Genomic DNA, 22368 nt, shown 5'->3' with positions numbered 1-22368 from the left:
TAAAGGAATAGTTTATGCAAACATGAAAATTCTGTCATTGTTTACTAGGGCTGGGTATTGAAACGGGATTTCGGGATTGAAACGGGAAACATGGGATTTCATGATTCGATTAAGTCAAAGTTATTAATTCAGTTTGATTAATTTGTATATATGTCCAGTACAGTTCAGCGTCAATTTTTCTTAAGGGAGAAGAAAACTCTCAGTTGGCTCTAAATTGTACAGTTGGTACTATAATAATTCCTTATGAAAAAGAAGTACACTTATGCATACTTTTAAATAGAGCACTTATTATGGAAATAAAACAATGTACTTAAGTGTGAAATGAATGTAATCTTTTCAAACACTTAAAATTGCATGTTACTTACAAATATATGAAAAAGTGGCAACACTATTTTAAGGTGTCCTTGTTACACGTTACATGTACTTACTATTATAATAACAATTAACTATCCATAATTACATGCAAGTAACCCTAAGCCAAACTCTAATCCTAACCCTAACCATATAGTAAGTACATGTAGTTAATTAAAATTACTCGGTACTTAAATGTATAATTAAACCGTAACAAGGACATCTCTCAATAAAGTGTAACCGAAAAAGTATTATAGTTTACATTTATATTAAATGTCATTAGTTAAACTTTTTTACAGGTAGGACATAAGTGTATCTTATGTAATTTCATAATTATTATGTAGTTCAAATGTCTATTGTCTTTGAAATATGATTAAAGCACAATGTCAAATGTACTGACAAACATTTATGGTAAACTAAAATATACTTGAATGTAATTTCTATTGAAACTTGAATGACATGCATTTAAATTTGTAAATACACATTTGTAAAGATGAAGTCGCAATTTAGTACATTTAAAATATAATAATTCTGTTTACTGTACATGTTTATTATTATGTTAGTCAACACATCAGATTAAGTGTACTTCTTTAAAGCTTGACAAAAGATTATTAAAACAATCGTTTAAAATGTATATTTTGAAGTAAAACATTTAATTTGACATCATTACAAAGGTTACTTCCCTTTGTAATGGTGATTATATTATATTATATTATTATATGCAACTACAGTTGAAGTTCAATACAGTTAAGCACACTTTTCATAAAGGATACCAAAGGTTAAAATTAACTTCAATTGCTATTTCACAATTTTCTAGTTGACTAATGAGTTATGGACATAGAGGTAAATTATAATGTTGCATGACAAGTTATTGTCTTTCTGTAATTAAATTGTATTATTTATAAATTACAATTGTAGCTCTATATGGCTATGATTTTATTAATACCGTTGTCTGATTTTATAGTCTCAAGCATTCAGAAATCACACAAAATAAAATTAAGCAGTTTTACTATAAAACCATGGTTAATTTTGGTAAGGGTTGTGATGTCCACATGTTTTTGTTGAAGAAATTAAAGAGGCTGTAGCATTTTTATCGCAAAAAAAGTGGCCAAAAATTAAGTGGATATTTGAATGAAATGTTTGGTCAACATTAAACAAGGATTTGATCGTCCTGTAAGTGTAACAACAGCAATTATCAGGCCTTTGGTGTCCTTTGCAGGCATTTGTAATGATGCAAATTATTTATTTTGTATTATATTATGTATTTTAACAGTGTTATTCAAAAACCATATGATTATTATTAATTAACCAATCATTATTACTTCATTGTTTTTATATAATACATTTTAAGTCATGGAAACTAGAATATTAAGTCAGATGCATTGTTGGTGGTGGTGAAATTATTACCGACATTAAAACACGTTAACGTCAACAGTCAAAAATGTTTCACAGGAGATTATGAACGTAGCTACCTGAAAGTGATGCACGGGTTTCATCTTGGCCTTTTTTATTTTTATTTTCTCTGCGCCGGACTGCGCTTATATCTTTCCCCTGATATAGCACAATTTGAGTTGAATTACTGAAATAAATGAACTTTTCCACGACATTCTAATTTATTGAGATGCACCTGTATACTGCCTACTGCTTTCATCATAAAATGCATTTTTTATAATTATATATATATACATATATTAATGTTTAGATCTTTATTTATGCATATGTTAATATTAATATAGAACGAAAGTTTTTTTTTTTTTTTTTAGCAACTGGGATGGTGCCCTACGCAAACTGCGTACTCTGCGTATAGGGAGCGACAGTACTGATTATGATATCCAAATATTTAATAGTCTTGCAGTTGATTAAACGACATGTGAAAATCCCCAGCATTTGGCATCACTGACATCAAAGGCACAAAAAGTATTCTCGTAGCTTCGTAAAATTACGGTTGAACCCCTTAGCCTACTGCTTAGCCTACTGACTACTGTGTTCACCGTAAAATGCATTTTTTATAATGATATATATATATATATGTATGTGTGTGTGTGTGTGTGTGTGTGTGTTCATGTTTATATTTTTATTTATGTTAATTTTAATATTAATATAGAACCAATATGGTGCCCTACGCAAACTGCGTACTCTGCGTATAGGGAGCGACGGTACTGATTATGATATCCAAATATTTAATAGTATTGCAGTTGATTAAACGACATGTGAAAATCCCCAGCATTTGGCATCACTGACATCAAACCTAGCATCATGTTTTGAACATCCACATATGATAACTGTCAACAGCATGAACATTATTCAAAAAGACTTATTTTGTGTGTAAAAAAAGCGCACTTATATTTCCTGGAGTATTAAGTTATTATATTTGAAGCAATGTAAAAAAAAAAAAACCACATAAAAGTTTATGAGACTTTCATGTGATATAGTTATAATAAATAAACAAATTACTGAAATAAATTAACTTTTCCACGACATTCTAATTTATTGAGATGCACCTGTATACTGCCTACTGCTTTCATCATAAAATGCATTTTTTATAATTATATATATATACATATATTAATGTTTAGATCTTTATTTATGCATATGTTAATATTAATATAGAACGAAAGTTTTTTTTTTTTTTGAGCAACTGGGATGGTGCCCTACGCAAACTGCGTACTCTGCGTATAGGGAGCGACGGTACTGATTATGATATCCAAATATTTAATAGTATTGCAGTTGATTAAACGACATGTGAAAATCCCCAGCATTTGGCATCACTGACATCAAACCTAGCATCATGTTTTGAACATCCACATATGATAACTGTCAACAGCATGAACATTATTCAAAATGACTTATTTTGTGTGTAAAAAAAAGCGCACTTATATTTCCTGGAGTATTAAGTTATTATATTTAAGCAATGTAAAAAAAAAAAAACACATAAAAGTTTATGAGACTTTCATGTGATATAGTTATAATAAATAAACAATGTAGTTTAATGTAATTAATATTGCAACATTTTTCCTTGTTGACAGCCGGTATAAAAAAAGCACATACATATATTTATTGGACCAAATCCAGAGTGGTGAATTCATTTACAGCAATAGGACCAGCCAAAAACATAGAATATTGCAAAAAGTTAGCTCCTTCAACTTTTTCACTCATAATTGCATTAAGTGACCACCCACTGACACCGTGTGACAGGAGGCTGGCCAGTGGTTGCCAACTCCAGCTGCATTCATTGTAGAATAAAGCTATTAATATATGCTGATGTGACAATGGAAAATGATGTTGGTGATGGGATCAGTCATTCCGCAGAGGAAGCTGAGGGTGTTCTGCTGACATGATATGCGATTATGAATATTAATTATTGAAGTGCAGCAAGAAGTGAGGAAATATGAACCTGGAGCGGAAGCACTTCTGTCTGAATCAGTCTCTTGCACTGCTGAGTGTAGAGTGGACAGGGCCTAATAGCATCCACAAAAACTTTTGCTACAGTCTCTGTTGAGCAGTGTCAAGATGCCCTTAGTTCACCCCAAAAATCGATCCTATCTATCTATCTATCTATCTATCTATCTATCTATCTATCTATCTATCTATCTATCTATCTATCTATCGTGCCTTGCGAAAGTATTCATACCCCTTCATTTTTTTTATGTTTTGTTATGTTGCTGCCTTATAACTGCTTTAAATTACCTTTTCCCCACATCAGTCTACACTCCATACACCACATTGACAAAGCATAAACAGAATTGTCACAACTTCGTAAATATATTAAAAATAAAAAAAAAACGAAATACAGTTTTTCTCAGGCGCTTTGGTGCATTTCTCTGATCAGAAATGAAATTCTCAAAACTACTTGTTCAACCTCCATATCATCTAGGCACTTGTGCACATCATAATAGCAGTTTCTCATTCTTTTGAACAAGTTGCGATTGCTTTGGTACATTCATGCAAGTGATTTTGTACGTTTGTCTGCAGATTCCTACATTATCATTTGCTAATGTCATGTTGCTCAAAATGTTTTATATAGTTTTCTGTGCAATAGTCTTACCCCTCAAAACATCCAGTCATTAGTTCATTGTAAGTTATTAAATGCAAAATGGTCGATCTAGTTGTTAAAAAAATGTCAAGCATATTTTCTACATATTTCTATTAGTCTTTTTGTAAATTTGCCATGAATTGTGCAGGTGAATCTTGACTTTCACTAATGAATAGAATGTAAATCAGCTAATAATAAACCAGTTCTCTGAAATTCCTCATACAGTGCTGCATGCAAAAGCAAAGTTCTGCCTAAGGGGTGTTTTCATTTTTTTTTCTTTTCTATATCACAGTGACGTTGTAATGTTTTTTTGTTTTTTTTTGTCAGACCACTAATAAAAGTGTAACGGTGAATCATATCCAGTCTTTTTCAATCAATATCCGACATACAGTAATTGTACTTTTGTACTTTTGAAATGGATATATGGCATACATAAGAAGTGCAGCCCTCTGCATTTCAATGCAGTAACTGTCATCCAAACTGTTGCCATTTTACAGCATGTAATACTAACAGAGTGCACTGTTATATTGACAACATGACTAAGCATTTTGACTATCTTGTTTGTGAACAATGACACAAGGACTTTTCATTCTGATGGCACTGATATGTTCATTGACATAAATAATTACTTTTGAGAGACGAAATCTAGCGTATCGTCGGTTCTGGCAGGTCACGTTAGTCAAGCTCGCATCAGCTGACTCTCAGCTGATCCCCATCAACCTATGGGAATACGACACCTATCTAAGTATTCATATATAAGGTCCCGCAGTAGTATCAGCAGTTTTCGCATTGCTCGATAGCTAATTACCCTCCTCCATCCCCAACTCCTCCTCTGTCAGTCAGGATCAGACTAATTCTAAAATGTGTACATAACATTATTTAACTTTAACGACTGTAACTGTAACTGTAAGTACATTGCATAAGTATTCATACCCTTAACTCAGTACTTAGCTGAAGCACCTTTTGTTTGATGTGACAAGCTTTGCTCAACAGTGTTGCGTGTTGGACGTTAGCAGATAAAAAAAAAAGTGAGAGTGTGAAAAGTGTATGTTTAAATTCACAGGGACAAAAGGACATGTAAGATGCACAATGATATGTTATTTACATCAAAAATACAAAATAAACATATTTTGCATGATGTGTCTGTTTATGCAAAAACAGCACCAACTGAGCAATTCACCAGGTCTAAGTCAACTACAGCTCAAAAAATAATGAAAAATAAGTTAGTTCCTTTCTTTTGTTAAATGAGTCTGCGTCTATTCACATGAATCAGTGTCTCCGGGAAATGGGAAAAACAGCCCATGAAAAAAGCAAGCATGCAAAGGATTCCAGACACAAACAGACGCAACTAAATAAATACAGTGGAGACACACTGGAGAAATAGGAAAACGATCATGGAACACATGATTTACACAAGAGAAAAACATCCTGACACACACACACACACACACACAAGCATGAAAGCTGAAGGAATGGAGTGAAAACAGGAAGGCAGAGATAAATAGAGAGAGACAAATGAGTAAATCAAAGTGATACAAAGAATCCATGAAAGAAACATCTGTTGTGAATCGTCACACATCTAACATCATCAAAGTGGAAAATTCATAGAATATCAGAAGTATATACTAGTCTAGTTGTCTCCAGAAAACAAAAACACGAGGAAAAATTCACAATGTCACATAACGAAACAGAGACTGACTGTGACTAGGGTTACAGATTAGTGCTGTCAAACGATTAATCGCAATTAATTGAATACAAAATAAAAGTTTTTGTTTGCATAATATGCGTGTGTGTTCTGTGTATATTTATTATGTATATATAAATACACACACATACAGTATATATTTTGAAAATATTTACATGTATTTACAAGTCTATATTTATAATCATATCATTTTTATTATAAATAAATATATGTAATATATAAACAAAACATCTTTTTCTGAAATATATACATGCATGTGTGTGTATTTATATATACATAATAAATATACGCAGTATATTATGCAAACAAAAACTTTTATTTTGGATGCGATTAATCGCGATTAATCGTTTGACAGCCCTAGTTATTATAGTTAACTAAAACTAAAACCAGAAAAATAAACTTTCATTAAAATAAATGTTAACTTGAATAAAATATTACAAATAATTAACTGATTTTTTTTTTTTTTAATTCAGCAAGTTGCCAAAATAACATTTCTCACTTTGTTGTGCTATAAAAAGGTTCTATGGATGTTAAAGGGGACATCAGATGCCCATTTTCCACAAGTTGGTATGATTTTTTTTGGGTCTTAATGAAAAGTCTATAACATATTTTGGTTTAAATTTCTCAACGGTAGTGAAAAACAACACCGTTTTTACCTTGTCAAAATCAGCACACACACACACACACACACACACACACACACACACACACACACACACACACACACACTGATTACCATGTATTATCAGGATATTCCATAGATGTAATGGTTTTTATACTGTGCAAACTGTATTTTCTATCTCCGTACCCTAACCCTGCCCCTAAACCTACCCATCACAGAAAACTTCTCAATTTTTAGATTTCCAAAAAAAAAAAGAAAGAAAAAAAGATTTATAAGCTGTTTTCCTCATGAGGACCAAAAAATGTCCCCACTAGGATAAGGATTTTGGATATTGCCAATTTGCCCGGCGGGTTTAGGTAGGCGTGGTTGTTATCTTTTATAAAGAATATCTCTTTGGATTTGAGACTTTAGTCTTTGCAACTTTACAGATCTTCTTTATGCACCAAGAGCTTGTAACACTCCAAAGAGAAAGGAAAAATTGAAATTGCATCATATGACCCCTTTAAATAATCAGCTTAATGGTTAATAAAATACAGTATTATAATGCAAAGCTGTATAGTAAAATATTGCATCTTGCCAAAGTCAAAAGCACATCAAAGTGCGCATGAGAGATGGACTGAGTGATATAGAGAGAGAGACTGAGCAGTGTCTGTAAACCCAATATCCTCTGTGGCCCCAGGGGCTGGGAGTGCACGGCCAGTGCAGGAAGAGATGGGCTGCATTATCCACATCAAAGCTCTGAATTATCAGCCATAATCAATGCCTTTGCATTACTGCATCTGCTCTCCCACTGCACTGTACAGCACAGCAGGGCCGTGGGATCATCCGGAGAGAGAGAGAGAGCTAGCAAACAAGTGAAGGGGGAAACGTCATTAGTCTGGGGTGATGTCTGTTCTTAAAGTCTTTGTAGGTGCTGTGGGACAGCAGGCACTGGTGGTGTTTAGCGCCTCGCTGATGGGTGTGGGCTGATTTTTTGAAGAGGTTCTGCCAATTTTGAGCTAAAGATCCAATTTGATTTGATCTCTGATTATGTCATGGTTATCTGTTACTGCATCTCATCTTTGTAAATGGTGCAGTATGGTGCAAGCACTTATACGTTTTATTTTATAGACCTCTGGTGATATTATATTTAACAAATTATGTTTTTGAATTCCGACGTAACTACGGTAGGCCTATGCACATTGCCTAAATAACTAAATAATAACAAAAAATTATGAAAGGTCATTGCCGTTGTTTGCATTTTGAAATTAACTTTCAGGATTATCGTAAGTGGCATTTAGAGGAAAATACTTTCATTTACTCCATTTTATGATATGAATGAATCAAAATGGTAGTCAAGCCCTTTCAGATATAATGACCTCATTGTGCAGATGGAGGGGAAGTTTAATCGCTGTCCTGTGCAGGGTTGCCAGGTTTTCACAACAAAACACGCCCAATCATGTTTCGAGGGGGGTCCCCCAGTAAATAAGAGAGAGAGACTGAGCAGTGTCTGTAAACCCAATATCCTCTGTGGCCCCAGGGGCTGGGAGTGCACGGCCAGTGCAGGAAGAGATGGGCTGCATTATCCACATCAAAGCTCTGAATTATCAGCCATAATCAATGCCTTTGCATTACTGCATCTGCTCTCCCACTGCACTGTACAGCACAGCAGGGCCGTGGGATCATCCGGAGAGAGAGAGAGAGCTAGCAAACGAGTGAAGGGGGAAACGTCATTAGTCTGGGGTGATGTCTGTTCTTAAAGTCTTTGTAGGTGCTGTGGGACAGCAGGCACTGGTGGTGTTTAGCGCCTCGCTGATGGGTGTGGGCTGATTTTTTGAAGAGGTTCTGCCAATTTTGAGCTAAAGATCCAATTTGATTTGATCTCTGGTTATGTCATGGTTATCTGTTACTGCATCTCATCTTTGTAAATGGTGCAGTATGGTGCAAGCACTCATATACGTTTTATTTTATAGACCTCTGGTGATATTATATTTAACAAATTATGTTTTTGAATTCCGACGTAACTACGGTAGGCCTATGCACATTGCCTAAATAACTAAATAATAACAAAAAATTATGAAAGGTCATTGCCGTTGTTTGCATTTTGAAATTAACTTTCAGGATTATCGTAAGTGGCATTTAGAGGAAAATACTTTCATTTACTCCATTTTATGATATGAATGAATCAAAATGGTAGTCAAGCCCTTTCAGATATAATGACCTCATTGTGCAGATGGAGGGGAAGTTTAATCGCTGTCCTGTGCAGGGTTGCCAGGTTTTCACAACAAAACACGCCCAATCATGTTTCGAGGGGGGTCCCCCAGTAAATACAGTGTTCTGGGGAGTAAAAAACACGTTTTTTGGTGGGGTTCCCCAGTAAAATGTGCATTTCAGGGGCTAAATAACATGTTTTTAGGGTCGCTTCAACCCGCGGCAACAGTGTTAAAGTCCTTCAACCCGCGGACTTGGCAACACTCTCCTGTGATAGAAAGGAAAAGTTATTGTTTAGCGCCCTCTGGTGACTAGACTAGCTATTTCTTGACTCTATCTTTTACTTTTTATGCAATTCATTCCAAGGATATTCTCGTAAATTTTTCGATTCTTGAAACTAAATTAACTGAAATAAAATAAAATATAGAAAAACTTTTATTTAAGCTCATTTAATAGAGTGAATAAATTCATTAATACTATTTAGACATAAAAAATGAACAAGTAAAATTAAAGTAAAAACTAAATATAAAAATAGAATCAAATTCAAAATATTAAAAGATATAATAGTATACAAATAATACTAAAATAACACTAATTCTATACAAAAATGAACTATTATTGCAATGTGTAAAAAACTCCAAAATAAAACTCCAATCCAAATACAATTAGGAAACAAAGCAGAGTACTTTGGAGTTCAATGTACAGGAGAAATAAATAAACACCCTCATATGTCAAGAGGTCAAAAAATTCTTTATTTCAAGCACAAACAGTTACAAGATGTAAAGTTACATCCACAAAAGAGATAAATGCTGCAGATGGAACATTCTAATTGTAAAGTTTAAGAATTTAAAGGGGCACTCCAACATTTCAATAGATAAGATGCATTTAGTCAGGATATCACACATCAAACATCATTTTCTTTGAACACAGCATTGTTATAGAGTTCTAAGAGAAGAATTTCTTTAGTCACATCAAGACAGTTAAAAAATGTCTAGATATCCAAGCTACCTGCTACAATCTACCGCTTGATGACATCACAAACCACTCTCAAGTCTTGCACACCACTAACAATCGCACAGAAATAAAGGTAAACCTAAAATCCTCCACACTCAAACATAGCAAGTGTCAGAGTCTTATGAAGGATAATATAGTGGAAAAACCACTTGATTCATGCAGATATTGTAGAAACATTCAATGTACCATGACAAAAACATCCCAGCAGTTTCAGACTATAAAAACAGAAATGTTTATGGAGGCCCTATAGCTGCCAGTGTCTACTGAGCAGAGTTTTTCTGATTGTTAATTTTGTTTAAAAAACAAAAAAACCTGTCTTCTAACCAGTGTTGGGAAAAGTTACTTTTAAAAGTAATGCATTACAATATTGCGTTACTCCATAAAAAGTAACTAATTACGCTACTTAGTTACTTTTTATGGAAAGTAATGCGTTACGTTACTTTTGCGTTACTTTTTAAATCTGGACAGGACTTGCTTGTTTGTTTTTAAAATAAAAAAAGTTCTATTTTTGGCAAATATAAAAGCCTTTTCACACCAAAAGTGAAATGAATAAGCCTCAGGCTGAAGGGAAAGTAAATTTACGTCCGTACAGTAGAATGCAGAAGAAGAAATTTCAACACACTTCAGCAATAAATAAAAAAAGACACACAAATGTTTGTCTAGAGTAATTTGTGCTTATTAGTACGGTTGAACTGGATCATCGAAGGTCAGAAGCAAAGACATTGGTTAATAGAATGGGATTAAATACATAAAGGATATTTGTGTTGTTTAACATTTAATTATTGCAGGTTTCCGTCATATTCTGAGTTGCATTATTTTTATTCATTTGGAGGAATACTGAATCTGTGTTTTGTTTTTTTGTGAGTGAGATGAATTAATGCATATTCATATTTATTTTAGAACTACAGTAACATCTGATTTCTCTCAACATGGGGACAGGAGAGCGGTCAATCAATAAATTGGGAAAAAAATGTAACTCAGATATTCTCTTGTAAATTAAAAAGTAATGCGTTACTTTACTAGTTACTTGAAAAAAGTAATCTGATTATGTAACTTGCTTTACTTGTAATGCGTTACCACCAACACTGCTTCTAACCAATGTTTAAATATAGGACAAAATTGACCATTTGACAGATTTAATTTTCCATACTGTATAGCTGTGAGAATTTATAGATGGCTTACAGCAATCTCTGTTACCCCATGTGCTATCAACCACTTTAAAGCAGTAAAACCCCTCACCAGATTACATTACATATTAGTGGGTCTACCAAAGTATCAGCTAGACCAATAAATAAGCAGATATTTAGGCCGATTACTGTGTTGGCATCTCCTTGTGTCAGTTACAACATCTCACAGCTTTGTAAACAGATAATGTGATTATTATTATTTTCTTTCTTATTTTTGTGTTTGTCTTTTCTACAGTTTATGTATACACTACTGTTTAAAAGTCTGGGATCAGTTCTTTTTATTATTATTATTTTAAATGAATACTTTTATTCAGCAAAGATGCATTAAATTGATCAAAAGTGACAGTAAAACTTTGCTACAAAAATGTATATTTCAAATAAATGCTGTTCTTTAAATCGTTTTATTTATTAAAAATTGTCAAAAAAGTAAAAAGGTTTTGCAGCACAACTTTTTTTCAGCATTGATGATTATTGATATTGAGAAACAAATCAGAAGACTAGAGTAATGATGCTGAAAATTCAGCTTTGCCATCACATATATAAATACAATTTTATAATATATTAAAATAGAAAACAGTTATTTTAAATCATAATAATATTTCACAATTTTTCTGTTTTTACTGTATGATCAAATAAACTTTCAAAAACTTTTACAGACTTTTCTATTTCTATATAGTGGATCATCCTGCTCTCTGGATATCTGCATGGGCCATTCAATAACATGCATCGGCCGACCACTATAACATATATGCATCATTTTCTACATAAAGCATCACCTCTGTCACAAGACAATAAAAAAACGATTGCATAATTAATATACCCAAATGAATAAGAAAACCAACAAAACCAGCAATCACCTTTTACATTACTGACAATGCTCAACTTTTATTCCAGTCAAGGCATATGATACTTGCAAATAATTTCTCTCCAAATATTTACATGCTTACAGTAGTGTTGACAGGAGGCTACTAAAGGTTGTGGTGCATCATATGAAGAGATGACTCAAAAATATAAAAATAACTATCAGTAGTCACAAGGTATTATAATAAACACGATGCTTCTGAAAGATTTTGTGTCAACTGTCATTAAATGCTGTTTTAGTTCTTACTTCATATGGCATTATCCAATTCCAAAGCATGGAAACTAAAAAGTCAGCGCCACCATCACCGATAGGAGCCACTGGAAAGAGGGCGGCATGCAGGGAGAGAGGGAGGGGGAAAACGGGGAGGCCTCTAAATCTTCTTCCTGTTCATTCCTGTCAGAAAGAAAGAGTTCTTTATGGATGGGAGGAATTCACTAGACAACTTATTCTTATTCACTGACCAATTGATAACTATCTTATCTAATTCTGGGGCTTCCCCCCGTAAGCGTTTATTATAGCTTGAGAATGCTTGTCAGATTTCATGATTTGTTTTGTATAGTAGTATGAATGATAAAATGTTGCTGGCAAACTTCTCTGACTTTCTTTGTAGTAAACCTTGAATTCCAGCCCAGTCTGTCCTCATTCTGATGCGAATATGTGGAAACTCAGTGGATACAGACGCGCTGGCTTCCTTCCCAGAAAGTACACCCAGCAATGAGACTTTGAAAAATTGGTTCATCCATTCTGAAAATATGACTACGAGATTTGTCAACTCAACACGTTTTGTAAACTGCCGGTGTCAATGGACAACCCGATCTCGTGAAAATGCGTATAAATAGTACGCCAAATAAAAACGAAAACTCATGGTATTGATACGCAAAAATGGACTTTACGCGATGGGTAGGTTTAGGGTTGTGGGGTAGATACGTATCATATGCACGCGAAAACTGCGTATTATATGCACGTCAAACACATGCGGATCATATGCACACCAAAGTCCATTTTTGCGTATCAATACCACGAGTTTTCGTTTTTATTTGGCATACTATTTATACGCATTTTCATGAGACCCAATGGCTCCAATGGAAACATTCACTGGGCTATAGAGCAGTACTGCTGAAACTTACAGCACATGTTGCAGTTAACGTTTAAAACTAGTGCAAGATCACAGCACCTCTGTTTTCAGTGGTCTTTGTTGTGTTTATGGCAAGACAATTCTTCGTTTAAGCAGCAATGTGATTAAATATGCATTCTGCTATATTGCATCAGTTTGTTTTTCCATCGTTTATTGTGTGTAAAATAATGAGGTCACTGGCAAAACTTCGTTTGTGACCAGTTCAGTGACATCATAAGTTGGGCTCAGAATGACAGCCTCATTCATTTATGCTCAAGTAGAATTTAGCATGGGCCCTCTACACCAGGGAGCGATCTATTATTAACTACTGAACAGTGTACTTCAGTGTTCTGTTCCCAGACAAACACATGCTTAAGATAAATGCTTCGGACAAGGTGTGAAATGATGGAAATCATGTGAAACTTCTAGTGCAACTACAGCAAACAGTTTCTTCATACCATTTTGTTTCTTTTTCAGGAAATATACATGTACCACTGAGAACTGAAAACTGTAGCCCAAGGTCAATGATTATTATACACTACGTAGGACTATTGCAGACAGAAACAATACTGTACTACATCGATGTTTCCTGTCGGCTCAATTTTTGAGTGGACTTTGCTGTCCGATTCGCATGAACGGTATACGAGTGGAGCGAGTGGAGCGACTGAGCGGAGCACACACACACATAGAGCGGGTTAATACACAGAGCGTCACACCACGTGAAAGTGAAACCTGAGCGGTGAACTCATTTTCGGCAGCCGAAATTTCGGTGCATCTCTAATTATTGGCGACATCAGAAATGGATATTATATAATAGATGCTTTTTTGAACATTTTAGCAATTTAAAAATATAAAAAAATTATTTTTTTACACGGCACCCCGGTTGGGAAACACTGCACTACAGTATAAAAAAATGTAGAGGTCAGTATGATTTTTTTTTTTTAAATCAATTATGCACACCATGACTACATACATCCATCCATCCATCCATCTAAATGGCTCCATTTTCAGTTGCCATTAATCCACTCTTCAGTATCAGGATCCTTTACAAATTATTCTAATATGCTGATTTGACTCGAGATACTTTTCTTCTTATTAGAAGAAGTTAAAATGATTGTGCAGCAAAAATGTTCAAACGAACAGCATTTTAAATAAAAAATCTTTTGTAACATTATAAATGTCTTGAATTTAATGCATCCTTGCTGAATAAAGTATCAATTTCTTATAATATTAGTATGTAATATTACTGTGTATATATATATATATATATATAACAAATTCAGACTTTAGTTTTATTAGACCATTTGTGGTAAATGTTTTGGGTTACAGTACCTTTAAGACTTCTATGTAAATGCCCTCCTTTTCTAAAAGCTTTTATTTCAAAACATCATAAAACATTTCTACCCTGCACCTAGAGAAATGTGTCCCTTTCCAAACAATTTAAAGTCTTACAGTCTAGATGACTCGTGAGGTGACCCCCGTACTCTCGATGACGACAGTCCTGTCCTCTTTAATGGGTGGTGTGTACTGGTAATCGTCACTCAGCAGACCCAGAATAGGGTACTGGTTCATGTATCTGTTCATGATAAGAAAAAGTTTACAATGACGATTAGGACCGAATTGCAGTTTAGATTCTACATGGTTCTTATATGCAATAAACACACACACACACACACCTCTTGGTAACGACAGTCCTCGTTGTACTGCTGGAGTTGGAGTCGACCTTCTGCTGTTTGAGTCGCCTGATATCCTGAAAATGCAAGGTCAAAGGTCAGAATGAAGTACTCCAGTAGGAAAGAAGAGAGGTATCTGTTCAAATTGTACAATGAATTCACATTCCTCAAAAGTAATGAGGCTGAGGTAATGCAGAGACTGAAAAAAACTAAAGAATGTGAACTATGATCCCAAGTGCCGCTCCTTATAATGAGAACTACGTCCTCATTCACTTGACTTGTTCAGAAACAGACTTCATGTTGTTTTCCTTAAAGTGCCCCTATTATGGATTTTTGAACATTACCTTTCATGTTGTTGGTCTTTTCGCGTTGGTCTGAATGAAAATGCAAATTCATTCTGTGCCACTAGGTACCGCTTTTGAAGTGGTAAAAATAGCGGTTTCCCCGGTAACGCTGTACACAAAGCAGCACTGCGCTCACAAACGCTTCTTTATCAGGCATTTACAGGCATGATGAAATGAAAATGAGACCAATTGGACCAATCACCGCAGATTAGCGTCATGCAAAGGAGGGGTTTGGAAAAAGGAATCGTTAAACGAATTGTTTGGGAGTCGTTGAGCAAATAAGGTAAAAATAAATGCATATTATAAGACAATGAAAGTGTTTTTTGACCTTGCATGCATGTCAACCTGTTGTTGGGGACTCCCAAAACCAAAATATGAGCCTTTCATAACCTATAATAGGGGCACTTTAAACATGTCAGTATGGTCTGCTTAAATAATATTATTAAATATCTACTTTTACAACAACAAAAAATAGTGTACATAACAAATGACTGAATTAATCTTTAACCTCAGTTAAATCTAGGTTTATTTACTAATTTAGCTGCACAAAACTTTAAAACCTGGTTTAAAAAAAAATCACTTTATATGGTCATTTTTTCCTAGTTCCCAGGTTTTACAGTAAACCTTGATTAATTGTAATCCTGTTGCTCCATAATTTAAAAGTCAGGGTTAAGTCAGGGTTTAAATGAGGCATTTCCAGAATGTCAGACAGCATATGTTACATAGCATGACAGAAATTAAAGGTTCAAAAAAGGCAACGACTCAACACATTGAGCTTTATGTTTTTCCAGCAGGCTTCCAAGCTGTCAAATTTTGGTTACTGATGACGGCCATAACTCAAGGAAACATTGGGTCGCATCACATGGCAGAACTGATGACAATTGCATTGCGTGCTTGTTAAAAACAGCACTGACAAAGCATCTTATGTCTGTATAATAGTGTTGACGTACCTCCTCCTGATGTCTGATGACACTTTCACGCTGTTCTAGTTTGGACAGAAGCTCAGTGATACGTATCTCCAAACCGCTGTCAGAGGTCTGTGTAATGGTGCGCTCGGTCTGGATCTTTACAAGCTGAGTCTAGAAAAGAATAAATAAATACATGCTATATGTATTGAATGTAATATATAATTTAATTTTATATGTATTGGCTCTACAATACCGTTCACAAGTTTGGTTTCAGTTTGATTTTTTAATTATTTTAAGAAATTATTAGTTTTATTTAACAAGGATGCATTCAATTGATAGTAAGTGACAGTAAAAACTTTTAAAATGTCACAAACAATTTCTATTTTTTTCTTCTTTTTTTCTAAATGCTGTTTTTAAACTTTCAATTCATCAAAGTATCCTAAAATCCTGACACAATGTTTCAAGGTTTTCACAACAATATTAAGCAGCACAACTGTTTTTAACACTGATAATAATAAGAAATATTTCTTGAGCACCAAATCAGCATATTTGTGAACCTGGACCACAAAACCAGTCATAAGTAGCACAGGTATATTTGTAGCAAAAGCCAAAAATACATTGTATGGGTCAAAATTTAAATAAAAATGTTTATGGCAAAAATCATTAGGATATTAAGTAAAGATCATGTTCCATGAAGATATTTTGTAAATTTCCTACCGTAAATATATCGTAATGATTAGTAATATGCATTGCTAAGAACTTCATTTGGACAATTTTGAAGGCGATTTTCTCAATATTTTGATTTTTTTTGCACCATCAGATTCCAGATTTTCAAATAGTTGTATCTCAGCCAAATATTGTCCTATCCTAACAAACCATACATCAGTGGAAAGCTTATTTATTCCGCTTTCATGTGATGTATAAATGTAAATGTAAATTGTAAAATGTAAAAATATTGACCCTTATTACTGGTTTTGTGGTCCATGGTCATATTTCTTAAGGATCATGTGACACTGAAGACTGGAGTAAAGACTGCTGAAAATTCAGATTTGGCATCACAGGAATAAAATAGATTTAAAAATATATTCAAATAGAAAACGGTAATTTTCAATGGTAATAATATTTTACATTATTACAGTTTTTACTGTGATGTTAATCAATGCAGTCTTGGTGAGCATAAGAAACTTCTTTCAAAAACATTCCAAAAATCTTACCAACCCCAAACATTAGAACGGTAGTGCATATGACACTAAATTGTTTGGCAACCATACACAGCCTACAATTTGGACACATAACTATATTACTGAACTATATTTGAGTCAGTTTACATTTGAGTCGTTATCATATTGAACTTGATGCCATTTTATAAAAGTGATAAGCAACTTGAGGCTCACCATTATACCAACTTTACCATGGTTAAGTGGGTTTTAGCCAAAAAAAGTTTGGGTTTTTCTCATTTACTTATTATTTATTTACCCGCAGGTTCTTGAGTTCTCTGTCCTTCTCCTCTCGTAGATCGTTCAGCATCTGTTCATACTCTCTGGACAGCTCCTGTGTTTTGATTTGGACGGTGGAACTACTGCACTGCCCTGCCAACTGTGGAAGAGATACCCATAAATCCACACGAAACATTAAAAGGAAGACATCGAGGGAAGACAAAAATAAGACCTTAGAATTTACACAAGATACAAGACTGCTAATTATCGCTGTATTTGACAACAATAAATACTGAAACATAAAATTATGACATCACAAAGTTTTATCTGAGCTGTGAGTTTGCATTGTGAATTGAATGTGCTGAGTTTAAATGTGCATGAACCATCTGCGTTGCCTTTGCTGCACACTTCACTGCACACAAACATGCAGTGTGACCAGTGTAGTCAGCTTTATGAACGATTGATTATGTGTCAGTTCTTTTAATGAAAAGTTTAGTGAAACAGGCCAACAGAGCAGTGATGGATGTGATTCAATGAACCATCAATTTAAAGGGATAGTTCACCCACAAATTAAAATTCTGTCATTAAGTACTCACCCTCATGTCGTTCTAAACCTGTAACATCTTCGGAACACAAATTAAGATATCTTTGATGAATTCTGAGCGCTCTCTGACCCTCCCATAGACAGCAATGTAATTACCACAATCAAGGTCCAGAAACGTAGCAAGGAGATCGGTAAAATAATCCATGTGACATCAGGGGTTCAACCATAATTTTACGAAGCTACGAGAATACTTTTTGTATGCAAAGAAAACAAAAATTATTTGTCGACTTTATTCAACAATTTGTCTCCTCCGCGTCACCCTGGTGCCATGTTGGAGTGTATCCACTGAACGTAAACAGCGTATGCTGTTCTGTGTCAGCTGTGCCATGCGGATACATTTTCTACGTTGTTTATGCTTTGATTTGAACGAAAACAACGTATCCGCGTGACGCAGCTGACACAGACTGGCTGACCCCAAAATGGCACCAGGGTGACGCGGAGGAGACTAATTGTTGAATAAAGTCGTTATTTTTGTTTTCTTTGCATACAAAAAGTATTCTCGTAGCTTCGTAAAATTACGGTTGAACCCCCCACATGGATTCCACCGATCTCCTTGCTATGTTTCTGGACCTTGATCGTGGTAATTACAGTGAGCTCTCAGAATTCATCAAAAATATCTTAATTTGTGTTCCGAAGATGAACGAAGGTCTTACAGGTTTAGAACGACATGAGGGTGAGTAATTTGACAGAATTTTCATTTTTGGGTGAACTAACCCTTTAATTGATCTGTCTGGAAATGAACCGAGAACTGTATTGTAAGTTGTGTCATGTGTATAACAAAGTTGTTGTTTTTTTAAATAATTGTTCATGTAACAACACATAGGCTTAATTAAATTTACATGTTCACAACAAGTTTCTGTAATAAGTAGTATTTAAATAATAAAAAGTTTTTAAAAATTATTATTATGCTGCAAGTGTGTATATTTCTAAAGTAAATATTTGCATTCGCACAAGTGATTCATTTTGGTCACTTACTGAACGCATGCAATTAAAATACAGAATAAATCATAAAAACTGAGTTTATTTCGCCCACCTTCTTCCTGAGCAGCTCGTTCTCCTGCTCCAGGGCTCTTTTGCTGCCCTCCAATTCTTTAATGCGGAAGTCTTTGCTGGGGTCTTTGCTCTGCATAGTCAGTAGCTGACTTTCTAGAGTACGCTGAGCATTATTACTTTCCTTCACAGCAGCCTGAGAGAAAGAAGGGTGCGAAGATCAGAGATGGATCTACATTTATCATATAATGTCATCATGATTATATGAGTGTTATTGATGTTGGATTTTTTGCAGAAGCGATGAAGGGTGATTAAGGGAAGTTTAGTGGTGGCGCCCCCTACCTGCAGCTGTCTGTTGTGCTCACGAATGGTCTCCAGTAGTCTGTCGTATTGCAGAGCCTGATCCGCCTTGAAGCTCAGATCTCTCTCCAGCTCCTCCTTCTCGCTCTCCAGATGCTGCACAATAAAACACACACACAATAAATCCAAATGCAACCAACCATATAACTGTGCATGGTTAGTGTAATAAAAATAGGCTTTCGGGTTTTCAAAAGGGAGAAACGCTTTCCATACTTTAAGTTAAAGGCAGCACAGAAACTGATGTAGTAGCTGTAGTCTTCAGTAGCTGTTGGTCACACCATGTTGGCTTACTGACTGAAAAGATGTGCATGTATTTGCAGTGACCCAATGATGGTTTATGTTTAACTGAGCAGAAGCTTCAGTCAAACAGGAAATTAAAGCTTTGGAAGAGTTACCCCTTGCTGTACCAACAAAGCTTTTTGTGATATACTTGTGACATTTCACAATAATCTGAATTTGTACTTGCAAAAACAACATGCATATTACTATAGTTGACATATGAAGTCTTGTAACTTCCCATGTATTAAAGAAAACATTCTGTATAAATTACTTTGATAAAAATAGTTTTATTTGCAACAAAATGAAGCTAACGTAATATTGAAGGGCTGTTTTGTAGCGGTTACATCATAGCCTTGAATCTGTTTATACATCCATCACACCTTGAAAAAGACAAGGTCAGGGTTGTACAACAAATGCACGCCCACGGGGCAGAACCTGATATACTTCATCACCATACAGTGGAAAATGGGGACTGTTTCTACAGGACAGGAGGCTGTTGGTTGGGTTAGTGGTAGAATGATTGTACTCACCCTCAGATCATCCTGCATATGCACTAGCTCCTCTCGCAGACTGCTGAATGTGGCCATCAACAGACGCATGGTCTTATCAGCCGTCATACGAGTCTACATGAGAGAAAGAAGAGAACATTTTTTATAACATAACATATAACATAACATAATCCTTTTTAATCAATAAAAAAAAAACATAAATCATTTACATTATTTGCTGAACATTTATTCACAACTAATCATACATACATAAATCTATATATTTTTTTTTTTTTGAGGAGAGCTCTTTACTGAACTTAGGGGTCATTCAAAAAAACACAAAACAAATGACAGCAATTAATCTAATCTAACTAACTCAAAGTTGAATGTGTCACACATCTATAATGTTAAACAACTTTTTAAAAACTATCTGTGGGTATCTATTTTTATTGTACTCCTATTTCCGTTGTGCCTGGAGGAACATGTGTCCTGGGACAGGCTCATAAATGAATGATCTACTGCTGTCAGGAGAGGCATCTGAGGGTGGGGTGTACTGAGAGGTGGGTGGGGCTGAGAGGAAGTGGGCAAGGCAGACATTCATAATGTGTCCATAAGCTCTCACCTGCAGCAGGTAGCGGATTTGCTGCTTAGTCAGTTCGGACACTCCTTTAGGAATGACACTCTCTATTTCTTCTTTTTCCACCTGCACACACACACACATACAGACAGATATATGTGTTTAACAACTTCAGTGTAAAAAGGTTAACAACTTAATAATATTTAAAAAACAATATAATAGTTAAAAAATGTTTATGCACTACATACTAAATAAGCTTTTCTTTTCAAGAATTACATTTAAATGATTCTTCTTTCTTTATTATGATATCAGGACAATTCTATCAACTTAATATGTTTTTACTTTATGCCCCAACAAAAATATGAAAATGAAATTAATGAAATTTAAAAACATTTTAATTATAGTGAAGGTGCACTGAAGTTACTGTGACCATGAACAGCATTTAAATTTTTTTTTTGTAACAAATGTCAAAAAATGCAAAAGTGATATTAATGTCATTGACTCAGTTTCATTGCTAATGATAACATTAAGGTTTAGAATTAACCAACTGAAACTTGAAATCCTTTATGCAACATTGAAAACGTTCAGCCAACTCCACAGAAGCTGAACAATTTGCCACTCCCTACCTTGTAGTCAATGGTGGGGTCCAGAAGGGGTTTCCTGCAGAGACAAAGAACAATATGAATGAGTCAAAAAAAAAAAAAAAGAGCCTTAAAGCAGAGGCATCCAGAGGTGTTGCTGTTCTCACAATCATTTCCAACGTGTAAAGTACAGAACCTCTTAACTCGCCATTAATCGCTGGATTAAGCATTGCAATTTTGGTTTTCTCAACATGTGTCAAGTCTTCAATGATTTAGGCTACGTCCACAGAAAGCCAGAGCTTTCCCTATCCGATCTTTTTTTCACCCTCGTCTCAAGAAATATCTGCGTCCACACGAAACCACAAAACCGACACAAAACGATGTAGTATACATGCCAGACCAGCATGTGGCGCTGTAATTCTGCCACAGAGATACACTAAAAACGGAGAAGAAGACTTGGACTATGCGCATAAACCTTGCGCGCGGTATACAAACGAACATGGAACAATACATTTATTAATCTGTGTTAATGTTAGTTAATAAAAAGACAATCGTTCAGTGTTTGTTCATGTTTTTGTTGCTGTTACGTGACGTAGCGGTGTCTAACTAGGGGCGAGACGTGGGCTGATGACGTCATCGTTTCAGAAAATATACGGATTCGCTGTCCACACGAAAACGCAAGGGCGGCGTTTTCAGATTTATCCACTCTTGGGACCCGGTTTAAAAAAATATCGGTTTCACTTTCCCAAAACGCCGGATCCGTGTGGACGAAACGCCTATACGATACAAAATTTATGCGTATACAGCTAAACGCGTCTCCGTGTGGATGGGGCCTTAGATTGGTTGGTAAGGGTTATCTGCATGCAAATCTTCAACTTGAATTTTCCATTAAAATTTTTTTGGAACAAATTTTCCATTTGAAATTCGTTAAGAATGGAACATGCAATTTGCACAGCACAACTACATCTAAATTGTAATTTAATAGGGGTTGGAATCTTTAGTCACCTCATGATCCGATTCCGATTCTGGGAGTCACGATCCGATTCCAGA

The 22368-nt window shown here is 34.9% G+C and overlaps 1 protein-coding gene across 1 annotated transcript in view; it reads right to left on the bottom strand.

Moving 5' to 3' along the window:
• Nucleotides 1-11960: 11960 nt before the first annotated feature.
• The window catches only part of LOC107675207 (protein POF1B-like), a 22782-nt gene continuing 12374 nt past the window's right edge, over nucleotides 11961-22368 (bottom strand). The window contains exons 4-13 of the mRNA XM_016469474.1: nucleotides 21364-21397; nucleotides 20783-20863; nucleotides 20203-20295; nucleotides 19376-19489; nucleotides 19077-19229; nucleotides 17480-17599; nucleotides 16046-16174; nucleotides 14755-14828; nucleotides 14531-14654; nucleotides 11961-12357 (exon numbers count right to left, since the gene is read on the bottom strand). Coding sequence (XP_016324960.1) covers nucleotides 14534-14654; nucleotides 14755-14828; nucleotides 16046-16174; nucleotides 17480-17599; nucleotides 19077-19229; nucleotides 19376-19489; nucleotides 20203-20295; nucleotides 20783-20863; nucleotides 21364-21397 — 919 coding nt within the window. The 3' untranslated portion in view covers nucleotides 11961-12357; nucleotides 14531-14533. The remainder of the gene's footprint in view (nucleotides 12358-14530; nucleotides 14655-14754; nucleotides 14829-16045; nucleotides 16175-17479; nucleotides 17600-19076; nucleotides 19230-19375; nucleotides 19490-20202; nucleotides 20296-20782; nucleotides 20864-21363; nucleotides 21398-22368) is intronic.

The sequence above is a fragment of the Sinocyclocheilus anshuiensis genome, unplaced genomic scaffold (genome assembly GCF_001515605.1).
Source record: "Sinocyclocheilus anshuiensis isolate Anshui unplaced genomic scaffold, SAMN03320099.WGS_v1.1 scaffold1487, whole genome shotgun sequence".
In the NCBI taxonomy this organism is placed as follows: Eukaryota; Metazoa; Chordata; class Actinopteri; order Cypriniformes; family Cyprinidae; genus Sinocyclocheilus; species Sinocyclocheilus anshuiensis.
The sequence above is the reverse complement of the archived record's forward strand: the minus strand, read 5'-3'. Positions and strand labels throughout refer to the sequence as shown.